At 47.5% G+C, this 13,776-nt stretch overlaps 1 protein-coding gene across 3 annotated transcripts in view; it reads right to left on the bottom strand.

The window, feature by feature from the left end:
* Positions 1 to 969: 969 nt before the first annotated feature.
* Positions 970 to 13,776, bottom strand: part of Sipa1l2 (signal induced proliferation associated 1 like 2) — a 167,260-nt gene continuing 154,453 nt past the window's right edge. For 2 of the 3 annotated variants that reach the window (XM_036187010.1, XM_036187011.1), the window contains 4 exons: positions 6,117 to 6,170; positions 5,506 to 5,629; positions 4,710 to 4,791; positions 970 to 2,191 (listed from right to left, as the gene is read on the bottom strand). In XM_036187010.1, the coding sequence (XP_036042903.1) occupies positions 2,045 to 2,191; positions 4,710 to 4,791; positions 5,506 to 5,629; positions 6,117 to 6,170 (407 nt within the window). In that variant the 3' untranslated portion in view covers positions 970 to 2,044. The remainder of the gene's footprint in view (positions 2,192 to 4,709; positions 4,792 to 5,505; positions 5,630 to 6,116; positions 6,171 to 13,776) is intronic. The other variant, XM_036187012.1, reaches the window with a different exon arrangement.

The following is a 13,776-nucleotide window of genomic DNA, read 5'->3' as shown; positions in this document are numbered from 1 at the left end:
ACACCTGCTTAATTATTCTAAAATAAAAGCAATTACTTTTAGAGGCTTGACTCCAATATTAGTTTGTACCAGTGTGTTCTCATAGCAAGTTAACATGCTTAGTTAAGAGGTGCCAGTTAATCAAGCATGTTTAGCGCAGTGCAAAGATGCTCAGAACTACATGCACCATGGAGGCAGGAAGCCATGTCCAGTTAGTCTGGCTAAGTAGAAACATCACTTTTGAACAGTGATAGACCGAATCTCCTTGTCCCTGGGTTAGGCATGGCCCCATAGAGATGGACTTAAGAGATGACTCTACTTTGGTCCTAGAGACAAGAGGACTGAACATCTGCTGGATTGGGCCATGGTAATGCCTAAAGGTGAGATGGCTCTCCACTTGGCTGCTTTTGGGTGGATTCCTTTCTTTTCTCTAAGGCAGGCTCACTCAACCTGCTTAGCTGCACACTACAGATCACAGCTACTCAAGGTCAAGACTCGGAAGAACCACGCTCCAGGCCCTGGCCAGACATGTTGCATAACAAACAACTCAATTCCTTGAACAAAACACCAATTCACAAAATGAGTCAGATGTGGTGGCACATATCTGTAAATCCAGGTCTCAGGATGCTGAGGCAGGAGGATGAGGTTATGTGAACTTGGGCTATATATGGAGTCCTGGCTTTTATAAAAACAGCCAACTAAACGGCTTTGCACCCATAAAAGAAGCTTGAGGAAGTTACTCATCCCAAGTCAGTTTATATGTGGTTATAAAATGGGAACCCCCAGACCTTCCCAAGGATACTCTTAGAATCAAGAAGACTAGAAGCTTAGAGACTAGTATATGTGTAGTGTAGTAACGAACTCTTCACCAGTGAGAGGCTAAGAGGCAGCTAAACAGTTCTGAATATAGACTAGGACCCTAAATGACCTGAAATAAACTCACAGAGACGACTGATGTGTCAGTCTACACACACTAGATAACACTGCTTCTTCTGTTGACTTCTTTTGAACATTTATTAAAAAAGCAAAATGTATGTTCATCTCAAATAGAACAGTTAAAAATGGAAAAGCAATACAAACAACGTGTTAGCCAGCAGCATCCAGTCCTCCGCTCGCCCACCTGCTCCAGTCTGTTCCGGGTGAGCTCAGTCACTGCCTGCCTCCCTCCTTACAGTGCAGGTGAAACCAAATCATATAAAATTAACAAGTTGGGGTTAAATAAGCTTAAATAGGAGTGTTAAATACAAGACACTTTATCCGAGTTTCTGTACAAAGATAAACAAATCTGGTGTTGTACACAGGATCCCGCGGGCACTCAGCATCGGGGACTCGCGTGGGGAAGGTAGAGTGACTTTGTCTGCAGCAGAGAAACTACAGGAAAGCAAACTATGCAGTGAGTGACTACCAACAGGTCCAGCCATTTACAAGGCATAAGTATCTCTTTAAAAAAAATCAGAACACTGTTAATATTCAGGCACCGTTTGTTCCTGCAAATAAATACATCTCTACGGTAACAGCGTTTGAGCTGGTGTTAAAGGCCAGAGCTTCTCTCTGACAGGGCTCTGCTGACTACTTACTGCGCCCTCCTTATTGCTATGATAATGTGGCTGTGGAAATAAAACTACTGTACATCCAAAAAAATAGAGCACCTTTAACATTAAAGTACATGTCTGATTATCTGCCTCCGTATTTATTTGTACAATCCTGCAGCCTGGCTTAGCATCTCTGTAGGTCACCTACTTCAGTTAGTGACACCCAGTTCTCTCCCCCAGGGAAGCTGAGGCCAGAGCGTTATCAGGGGAGCCTTTCAGCTGCAGGCTACTTCTGCGTCGACAGGAGTTACATTCATCTTCTGCTGCAGTTACCCAGGAGGAGTCCAGGTGCCCTGACCTGTCCTGCTAGGGTGAGTAGCGAGACACAGGACGAACAGTGAGACATCTACCTACAGGTGGTGGAAAGCGCATATAAAACTGCATTGTCAACTTGGAAGGGACCGCAGGCAGGTAGGCAGGCAGGCAGGCAGGCAGGCCAGCCCATGGTCCCTGGGTGACGAGCAGCTGGCCGGTCAGGCCTTCTTGTCGATGGTGCTGAAGAACCACTCAGTGAACTTGCGCAGCTGGGCTGTGGCAGTCTGCGACTCCTCCTGCAGCCGCATGTTGTCTTGTCTCAGGTGCTGGACCTCAGCCTGCAGCACTGCCTTGTCCTGCTTCTCCTGCGGGGACCGGAGATCATGTTATAAAGCCAGTGGTCTGCTGCTCCCATTGATGACATGAGGCCCTCACTCTGACTTAACCCCAGGGACTCGCCTGCCCGAGCCACCCTAGCCTCCTGGCTCCCTCCGGATGTTGTCAAGGAGGACTGAAGATGCAGGAAGGCAGCCAGTTACAAGTTATGCGACCCCTTACCCTCCTGGAAGAGACAGGTTGAAGCTAGGTTGGAGTGAACCCCTCCTGATCTGCAGGGCTTCTCCAACTGCCTTCCCCTCTACCAAAAACTGGCGCCAGGGTGGCAGCTATGGATGCTAAGTCTAGAAGAGTACTTAGGCCTCTCATTCCATCCTTAGCCTTCTGGAGCTGCCATATTTCCACGCTGACCTTCAGAGCTTGCCACTCAAAAGTACAGAATATTAGGATTTTCAAAGTAGCTGTACTTGGTGCTTCTAACACACAGCCACGGGAAACACACGGCCAGCTTCAGATCTCTAGTGCTGAGAGGCACTACCGTCACAGCAGCTGCTGTTTCTAGTGGCCCACACAGTGGGTGAGAGGGGCTGAACCACTGGGAGCTCTTCATCTCCTCAGGGTGTCTTCTTTCACCCCTCAATGGCCTCCTGGTTCCCTACCTCTTCTGGGCTTGCCCCAAACCCACCACCCTGCCCCATAAAGCCCCAGGACTAGCCTTGTCCTAAGGCCAGCCCAGCCCTGAAATCCTCCTTCCTCCATCCTTTTCTGCCTTGGCTCAGACCACCCTGCTGCCACTCAGCTGTGTCTCCCCAAGACCCCTCAGCATGTAATTAGACCTGTGTTTCCACACTTCTGGTCCCCTTTCCTCTTCTTGCTCTTGAACCGGGGACAATATCAGCCAATCCTTCTCCTAGCTGCTGCTCCCTTTGGAACTCCGCCCACTCTAACAGCCTGACGTTAGGGATGAGACCCCCACCCCAGGCCTGTCCATGCGTCCTGTCTCCAAGACCTTCCCAACTCCAACAAACAACTCTAGAGCCCAGATCTCTCTTCTGCCCACATCATCACTGATGCCACAGCCCCTTCTAGAGCAGTTTCAAGTTTTTAACACTCTTTCCCAATGCCATCTCCTGTTTTTCAAAGGAAACTTCCCGGGACCCACTCCTCAATGTCTTCTAATCCTGTCTCTCCCAATGACCACTTCCCATCATCAGCCACTCCTGCCCCACATTGCCGGATCGGGAGCAGTCCTGCCAGGAAGGATCCTGTTCCTCTGGCAAGTTGCTGTACACCTCCCCAGGCAGCTTATACTCTGGGTCCCCTGATCTACTCACATCCTACATACACAGGGGTCCTTGTATCCCTGTTTATTTCTCTCTTGATTTCCTGTCTAAACCAAGTTAGTTAAACTCAACTGCCTTGGTGACCATACCAGCAGAGGAGATAAAACAGTGAGCTGTCTCTACTTGCCTGGGACTCTGGGTGTTAGAATGAAGTCCTAGGGTCTGGGAAACTTCTCTAGCCCAGGCAGAATGGGGTAGGAGGTCCCTGGAGCTGGCAAACACACACACACACACACACACACACACACATCTCTGGAACCAGAATCACCATAACACACCCACAGTTGGAAAAGCGAAGCCTTATGTGGCAGCTCTGCTGAATATACCCTAGAAGTTTCCCTCTGCACTTGACCTTAGCCTCTTAGCTGGTAATAGAAGACAGGGACCATCAGAAGAAAGTGTGTCAACATGTGGGTGTGCATGTACATACAGACACACATGTGTTTAACACACTGCAAAAGCTGTGCCAGTGCCCACCCTAGGCCAACTCCCTCCCCACACACTAGAGCAGAACTTGACTTCTTTGTAATTTGTTCTCTTCACTACTTCCTCCCCGCTTGGCCCAATCCCATCAACAAACATCTACACCAGCTATAGCCCTCTGCTCCCAAAGCCAAACCAAGCCTCCACCTCAGGAGCCTCCTGGGACACTCTGTGACACACACACACACACACACACACCACTCTGCCTCTCTGGGCAGCAAAGACACCTAGTACAGTGAGGGCACTGTGGTGGGCACCAGCAGGAATTCCTGCAAGAAGAACCTCGTTCCTCTGAGGAGAAACTGGCACAGGTGCAGGTGCATGGCAGTGGTTGGAGGTGGGAGAGCTGAGTGAGCTCTTGGAGAGCTCATTTTTGGGGAGCAAGTGACTCCCCTTTGGACTAGCTCACATGTATCTGTTGCAATCAACAACTCACAGGATCAAAGATGCCAGCTTGCTGCATCTTACTTCATATGGAGACCTCACCATACAGAAGGCCCAGTCACCGTCAGGCATGTCCCCAGGGCTCCCTGCTCCCTCAGGGGGAAAAAACCACACCAGCTGCATGTGAGAAGGAGAGGGTAGACCTAGGGAATCATCTCCTCCTGTGTGCAGGTCCGTTTAGGGTCTTTCTATCCTTGGGTCTTCCCAGCTTCTTTGCAAGAGTCAAAGGGGCTGCACGTGGGCAAAGCCCTCTGGGGGTGGACTCCAGCAGTCATACCTTGCGAAGGTCGGTCTGCAGCTGTCGGAGAATCAACTCTAGCTGGTTGACTTTCCCAGTCAGTGTGGAGGGTGAGCGCTCCCTGGTAAACGGTACAAGTAAGAGGACTTAGAGACCCAGGGCTAGGGTACTGCTTGTGTTAGTAAACTTTTCACTAAAAACATTCTGTGTAAGTTGACGATTTGGGACAATGTCCCCATAGCTCCCGCTATGGACTCAGAATCCAATCCCTAAGACCCAAAGGCTGATAAGAAAACAAAGGCCAGGATTATTTCAATAGAGAAGAGGGAGGCCAGAGCTAAGTCCTAGGAGCCAAATGTAGACCTGCTTCCCCTTGCTTTTGTCATGAAAACAGGACCAGGTTCAGTAGCAAGTTAGCAGTGACTCAGTTCACAGGGAAGCCAGAACTGGGTTCATCATCATGAAGAGTGGGTGCATTCCTCATGTATGTCAACAGCAGGTGGATGGCTGGATCAAGGACCAGGGTCTGGGGTGAACTGTGCCCTAGGCAGGTCCCACAGCATGAGTGATTCACAAGGGGGTCACTGCCTGGTGCTTTTGTAGTGACTGGGTAGCTGACCATAGGTTCCACTTGGTTCTCTCTGCCAGCGAGACTGGCTACTCTGGGCACAGGCCAGACATCAGGCAGGACCTGTCTATGCAGTGCAATGGTTACACAATCTAGTGGTATCATTTCTAGCATGGCAGGAATCCAAGTCAGTCCCACTGTAAGACTCTCTCTGGCCTGGCCTGGGATACCCGAGTTCTGGGACAGTGGGAGGGAGCGTCCACATACCCAGGTGTATCCATGAACTCCTTGCCGCTGGTGGGATCCACACACAGGGACAGCTCTGGGGCCCCTTCCAGGTCTTGTCCATGCTGGAGGTCAGTCAGGGTACAGAAAGATGCCACCCTCTGGTCTGGAGATGAGGAACACACAGAAAGCAGTTTGGTGAGAACCATCAGGCAACATGTCTTTGGACAGACCAATTTATTGAATGGAATCTGCTGGCCCTCCTTACCACAATGCCCTGTTCAAAACAAAACAGAGAAACAGAAGCTCAGGCAAGCTGTTGGCAATGAGAAAGCATGAGACTGACTATCCTCCATGGGCTGTATAATACATATATCACAGCCACAGAGACAGGTATACTTTCTTCTTTCCACACCCCAAGGAATCTAAGCTACTGGCTGTGCATGGATTAGCAAGATGGATGGACAGAACCATGGAGATGGACCCTTCTCCCGTGAACTCGAGAACATTCCTGAGAAAGAACAGCCAGGGCACATGTCCCTGGTGCATCCCCCATCCCCACTCAGTATGTGGACCACCATGCAGGCGTGCAGACACATGAAATAGAAATAAACAGAACAGGCTACAAAATAGCAAGAGCCTGTGTCAATCACCTAGGTAGGAGGCGTGGTGACAGAGAAGCCCGAGTTCTTCATCTGAGTCAAGACCTGAAATAAGATTTAGAATTCTCCCATGAACAGGAAGATCTCTCTGACCTGGAGAATCTCCAGGACCCTTACGATGTTGTGTGAGTACAGCATGCATGGTGTGCTAGCATTTGTGCGTGAGGGGTCTATGCACACCTATTTGTGTATGTGTAAGAAGACAGCAACTAGGAGAAGGCTCGGCGCTAGTGTTATATGGTGTCACACAAGATGGCGAGATAACATGTTTCATGTTATAAGCGTTCTAGTTAGAAGTAGGGTGGAAGTGTCTGACATATCCATATTCAATCATAGTTGCCATCATTTCAGATTGTCCTGAATGCAAATTTAAGAACAGTGGTGGTGAGAGCAACCGGCCAGGTCCTCTCACTAGAAACCAGGCATCATGAACTTGGCGTTCAATGTTTCCTGAGAGCTGGGCAGGAAAGAGAGGAAAGCAGAAGCAGCCCAGCCTCTCGGGCTGACCCAGAACTCAAGCCAGTGCTGCAGGTAGGGAGGCAGCGTTCTGTCTTGACAGAGCATGGGGACAGATTTGGGAAGCTGGCTTTCCCCTGGACTCGGAGTGAACCTGCATGCGCAGCTGGAACTGGAGGGGTGGAGTTCGCCAGTGAGTACCAAGGAGGCTCTTCTCCCAGGGATTGATTAATGGGGAGGAGCTCTGTCTCCCGCTGGCTACTACTGCACAGGCCTCCTAATGAGGTGACCTGCCTGTTTGGCTGATGTAGGGTCACACACTACCAGTTAATTAAAAAGGATAGCGATGCTGAGGCTACCAGGGGCATATGATGGAAAGTCACTGCAGCCATACAGTGCGGAAGGCACAGCCTACCTACTCACAGTGCCCTAGGCCCTCTCAGAAGTCCTGCTGAGCCCACCTAGTGACCCAGGACATCAGAGTTCTCGAACTGCAGAGCCCCTGCCTAATACCTGCCATAGGCATACAGGTCCTTTAATTGCCTTTTCTGTAGAGCCCGACTCTAACCCACAGCATGACAAAGATCTTGCAACTACTCGGCCCTAACAGGAAGCTGTGCTACCCATTTAGTGCTTGATACTTGGCTGTTGGCACTTGATGAAATAACCTGGAGCCTAATGAATAATGCGGCTTGGCCACTACCCACATCCACATAGGGTCTCCTGCATAGAGGTGGGGAGGATGGATTAAGGGGAACTGAGGAGGACTGGGTGGCTACAGAATTCTGCACACACCAATTCCTGGCCTTTTGGCAAAGATCATGTGTAAAATTCTACACAGCCTTCTTCTGTGAGGGCCCCAAATAAGACACTGTATTATTTAAAAACAACAGCAACCAAAAACTAGAAAAACGTAAGCTGGGTAGAAAAAGCTTGTTGCCCAAGGGTGAGGAACTGAGTTTGGACCCCTAGCACCCATGTAAAAGCTGAGCGTGGCGAGCGTGTGTCTGTAACCCCAGTGTTGTAGGGTAGAGGCAGGCAGGTCCTGGAGGCTCACTGGCCAGCAAGTCTAGCTGAACAGTGAGTTTCAGGTTCAAGGTTCAGAGAGAGAGCCTGTCTTAAAGTGTGTGTGTGTGTGTGTGTGTGTGTGTGTGTGTGTGTACTATTAAAGAAATCCTGATGTCAACCTCTGGCCTCCACAGGTGTCCACACAGGCAAACATACCTGCACATGCATGTCTGCACTCCAACATCAAGGTTTTTTTTTTTTTTTTAAACTTTGTGAAGAATTCCATGGACTCATTTTACTGTGTGGAGCCTGGTGACAACCCAGCCAAGTGTATTTGGCTCTGAGGGTCAGGTCTCATACCTAGGTAGAAATACTGTAGCCTGCTTCAGCTATTTCTGCCTTCTTTATAAATCTCCACATGAGTCAGAACAGGACATGTTCCCGGCAGCCTCAGGGAGTCACATGGTCCTCTGGCCATGGGGCAGAAGCCAGTGCGGACCTTGCCACCTGGGGAGTGTGTGCCAGAAGAGCAGGCTGGGGACTCTGGGCATGCAGATGCTACTCTTCTGAGCAGATGCTGGTGACTTTCTAATAAGGCTCATCTTCCTGACACTTTCCAGGGAAGCTCTTTGCCTCTGCAGCTTACTTCTAGGATGACAAATGTTTTGCCATCATGTGACCTGACCTGGAACCACATGGTACAAATAAAAGCACAGAAAAGGCAAACTTGGGAGAGTGGATGTTGTATGCAGGCCCAGCTCAGGCCCGGCAGCTGAACCCTATGGGGCAGCCTATTTGCTTTGCCCTTCCTGTTCCCAAAGGCTAAGCAGGTTTGGCTGATGGCGACATCAGACATGCTTGATGGACAGACAATTCACCACTTTAGGTACGTTTATACCTATTTCAACTTCATTGCAGCTGTTCATGTGGGGTGGGGGGCAACGTGCATGTGTGTTCAAATGTCGAGGTCAGAGGTCAACCTAGGGTATTGTTTCACAGGTGTGTCTACCTTCCTTTTTATTTTTAGAGACAAGTTCTCTCGCTTGGTCTGGAACTTGCAGATTCTACTAAGTTGACTGGTCAGCAAAACCCCAGGGGTCCTCATGGCTTCACTTCCTCAGTGTTGAGATTGTAAGTGTGCATGGTGTGCCCAGCCTTTTCACTCAGGTCTTCACACTTGCAAGGCCAGCATCTAATGACTGAGCTGTCTCCCCAGCACCCAACGTCCTTTTTGAAGATCTGAACGCACATAGCATTATACAAGGGGAAGAATATATGCCCACTCAATGGTAGTTTTAGGGCTCAAACAGCAAAATGGTGAAGGTAAATCACCCCGAGACTTCAAGCCACACCTGCAGGACTGGCAGTGGTGTGAGCAATGGCTACAGGGATGAGCAGACCTAGTAAATGTACCAGAGACTGTGGATGGCAAGTGGCTGGGTAAACTATGCTCTTCCACAGAGAAGGTGGCTCTGATCTGCGCGTCAAAACCACAGGGGAAAGAGACTTGCAGGGGCTCTGCAGCTGGGAAGAAGGAAGCAGGGGCTCCCACTGGACACCTGTGCTTCCTGGGCTGCAGGAAAGCGACTCAGCTGACAGGAAGAAACAGAACACACTGCACTTCCCACCGAAACACCCTGGTCGGGCCTTTATCAGTCTCCGAGGAACACAAAGACACAGTGCTGCAGAGCTGGTCTGAGTGACGAGAAGGAAAGAGCCCTGGAATTAGCCTCTGCTCAAGACACAGCTCTGCCTTGGCCTGCAACACTTTCTGTCTGCTGCTTAGGGGATTTAAGTAGATTTACTGTACAGTTTCCATCTCCAGAGTGGCCAGTGTTCTCTATTTTCCCCACCATTACACGATCATCAGGAGGCATCCAGCATGCCGAGTTCTGTTTGTGCTCGTACACAGGTGTCAGACATCAGTGACTTTAAGACTTTTATCAACTTAGTGCTGAATATTTAAAACCAAAAACTTCTCATCCTCAAAGTTTATGATTAAGTCTTTTAAGAAACCAAAGACACATGGAGCATATATTAAAGGCACAGACTTAATACACTGAATATGTCCATTTGGTCATCTAATTCCCATAGCAGCCCAGCATTGACATTAAATGCATGTGAACATACATGTCCCACACTCAGTCCTGGAGACATGGTGACAGTCATCACCCACGGCAAATACTGGGCACTTAGAGGACAGGCCTCCTCAGGCTGGAGACAAGCACACTTGTTCTCCACTTCAGCATGTAAGCAGGAAACTGTCAGAACCACACTGGCTAGCTGGGTGATGAATGAGAGCAGCTAACTCCAGGACCTGTGTGTATGTGCATGCGCATGTGTGTGTGTGTAGGCCAGAGGTTAACTCTGGCTATTATTCCTCAGGATGCTGTCAACCTTGTTTCTTGAAACATGGCCTCTCACTGGCTTTGAACACTCACTGATTTGAGGAAGCTGGCTGGCTAGTGAGTCCCAGGGATCTGAGAGCCTCTGGTTTCCCAGCACTGAGATTGTAAGTGTGAGTGGCCATGCCTGGCTTTCCACTAAGTTCTGCAGGTCAAACTCAAGTCCTCAGCTGCATGGCTAGCAGTGTGCTGACTGAGCTGTCTCCCAGCCCTTTAACGGGAGAACTTTTGAAAGAGACTCCACTTCCCTTCCCAGACTCAGTCTGACCCACAGCCAGATTTTTTACTTAGCTCTGATCCCGTTCACAAGGTCACATCCTGTTAAGCCTGGATTGAAGTGAACACACTAATAACACATTATCAGAAATGCATGTCACACACCGCCTATAGGACATCACAGCCCGGCTGCACAGTACACTTAAAAGTGCTACAGTTCCCCATTGTGCTTATGGGGATGAAGGAACCACAAGCAGCACCTTGGGAGAGGGTCACAATGCACTGCAGATTCCAAATGCAGTTTCTATGGAAGGTACATTGCTCTTGAACTACTGCAAAGTGGAAAAAATCATTGAGAAAATGAGTCAGGGACAGTCTAGAAAACAGTATTTCAAGAAACAAAAGATAAGCTGAGCACTGCATGGTAGACGGCTAAAGGATTTTGCTGTATTAGGCAAATCTGCAATTCTGTTCAGGAACTCTGACAGGCGAAGGGCATTATCACATCCCACACCAAACAGAACCGGACATATTAAAATAAAGCTTGGCATGTGACCCAGCCATATCTTAAATGTGACTGTCAGCACAGGGGAGTTGTCGGCCCTGGGCTGCCGCCATTAGCACCTAGATCACCTTTCAATCCTAGACCAAGGAGACTTCTCCACTCTTGATGTGTGCTTTTTGAGTTACACTCTGGTTATCTATCTACTTCTAACTGATCTTAATTATGCTATATTATTTTATATACTGAATAATTTGCTATCAGCTAGTTCTTAGGAATGAGATTTCAGATGTGGGGAGGGGATGTGGTACATTTATCTGGCCTGGCTATGAACTGTCACTGTACTTGAATGAGAAGATGGATTGCTTTATGATCTGCAGAACGACACTGGCTTTGAGTGTTCTTTGTGGCTTCCTGGAGCAGCAGAATTGTTTTTCCCACAGAGTAGGTAAGTGCCCATAGCTCATCATCATTGACATTCACATGAACATTGTTTGCACATAGTTACTGTGTCTTCTTCAGTGGGGTGCAGCCACACACCTCATTTGTTTGCCACGGAGGCAGCAGCGTCTTCCGCTGGTCATTTACGCACTGTATACATCTTGGCTTTATCTACCACATTCATCATAAACCTTTCTCTACAGTTTACCACATCCCTCTTTCAGTCTCGTAAAGGGTCATACATAAATACATGTATGTATATCTATCCATATTGTATTTCACATGTTCTCTCATTACTGCATAATTAAATCTTCCAAATGGTAATACTGAATGATTTTTCACTTTTTATAAAGTTGACTTTTCTAGTATATAAATTGCTTTCTCATTTAGGTGTTAAATACATTCTGATGCCCATGTTCTTTACTTTTTCAAAAGGACTTATTCTATTTTTGAATCATTATTATGCTATTTAATTATTATTGATTTATAATAGGTTTTTTGTTGAATACTGTTCATCATTTTTCTAAATGGGTGCAATTAAGTTCTTAGCATATCTTTAGATAGCTGAGTTGAAACTGCACTTATCTCAAATTAATTCAAAAAGGACTGTCATTTTTACCACCGAGGATTCTATCCATTCCTGTCCTTGTCTATATAAAGACTCTACAGTTACTTAAGAGTGTCTCTGTTCTCTCATTGTAATTCTAACGATGGCTTAATTTCCAAAGAACACATAGCTGGAGCTCACTGGTTTGCTTAAAGTGTCCTTCAAGGCTGTTATCACTGACCGCATGTAGAACCCAAGCCAACCATACCTCCCTCTGCCATGCGAACACACCAGCCTGTCCTAAGGTGTTGACCAGAGCCCACCCTAGTGTCTGACTGTCCTTGCTCTGTCACAGATGATGGCAGGTATCATAGCCTGGGACTTCTCAGATCAGACATGAACCAATCACAGAACTGCTTTTTAAGAAAGTGAACTGCTTTTATTCCACTAGGGATTCCATCATGCATGAAAATGTGCAGTGACCCCAGTGGGTGCAGAGTTCAGTCAAGATACGGCTACTGCAGACAGAGTGGGGTCCTCCAGAGGAGCCTGACACAGCCAAGCTCCGAGCATGCGTTCTGGTTGCCTGTGGAGCAGAAGAAGCACCCAGCTGAGCCTTAGCCAACTCACGGCACAGTAAGAACAGACCACTGATGGTGATAGCTATACATTTTAGGACAGCTTATTATGTAGAAATAGTAGCTAGAAAAATCAGGAATACTTTAAAAAACTGTTTTGTTAATTTTAGAAATTTTTTTCCCCAAGACACAGTTTCTCTATGTAGCCCTGACTGTCCTGGAACTTGCTCTGTAGACCAGGCTGGGCTTGAACTCACAGAGATCCATCTGCCTCTATCTCCCGAGTGCTAAGATTAAAGATGTGTGCCACCACTGCTCAGCAATTTTAGAATCTTTAATAATTTCCATTTGATCCTACCTTCTAGATATATAAACATGGCTACAATTTTAAACTACTGATATTCACTCTTTTTTCTCCCTCCCATACTGAACTGTATATGTCAAGGATTCCAATACAAAAATGAAAGGATATGGTTCCAATGGGTTCCTATTGTGGTCTGCATGTGTGTTCCCTACAGGCTCACCTGGTTCCCAGCTGGTGGCACTGCTTGGGAAGGTTGTAGAGCCCTTAGGAGGTGGAGCCTTGCTGAAGAAGGGGGTCTCTGAGGGCCCTGGGGCTCTAGAGCCTGGCCCCACTTCCAGTTCCTTCCCTTGTTTCCTGAGTGTGGAGACAATGGAATCAGCCAGCTTCCAATGCTGTATTGCTGTAGGTGGCTGTGACATGCCTTCTCTGCCACAGTGGACTGTGTCTCTCTGGAACTGTGAACTGGAATAAATGCTTTCTCCCTTAAGGTGCTCTGCCAGGGCATTTTACTACAGCAATGAGACAGTAACTAAGGCAGTTCCCTTGTTTAATTTCTGAACTTGAAAGCCCTGCTCATCAACACATTCCCAACTGCATAATGTAGACTATCCGGGAATAAGGATATATCCTTCATGAGACTTTGGAAGGATCTCTCAAATCTTATCTTTTATTAGAAATAGGTCCCAATTCTACTAGATATATTTTCAGGAAATTAGAATAATCACTCTTAATTACTTTACCTACTAACTTAACATAATTAAAGCTTTTCTTTTATTAAACCAGTTAAACTCTTGCCTGTAACAATGAATAATCTCAGTCTACTACAGAATTTCCTGTAAGTTTTCTTACTGTAATCCTACAGACCAAGGCTGTCTCAATGGGGCTCTCTTTTTCAGAGATGTAAAAAGGAAAGAATTCTATTACATAAGAAGGCTGCCTCTAGATTTCAGGCAAGCTTCGCACAAGGGCACCATTATTCGTTGTAACTGAAAACAATTCACTGTACACTCAGTAGTTTTGAGTGATGCTGGGTATTTTGGAATATTCTCGAATGGCTTTTCAGTGACCTTTGCACTCTGGGCTTTTGTTCCTCTTATATTTTTGGTTGTGAGCCTAGCCTTTAACAGCTGAGCCATCTCTCCAGCCCTGGGCTTTTTTCCTCATCCACCATTTTCTTCTTGCAATAAATGCTCA

Source organism: Onychomys torridus, chromosome 5 (assembly GCF_903995425.1).
Source record: "Onychomys torridus chromosome 5, mOncTor1.1, whole genome shotgun sequence".
In the NCBI taxonomy this organism is placed as follows: Eukaryota; Metazoa; Chordata; class Mammalia; order Rodentia; family Cricetidae; genus Onychomys; species Onychomys torridus.
Note: the sequence above shows the minus strand (reverse complement) of the source record. Positions and strands in the feature narration are given on the sequence as shown.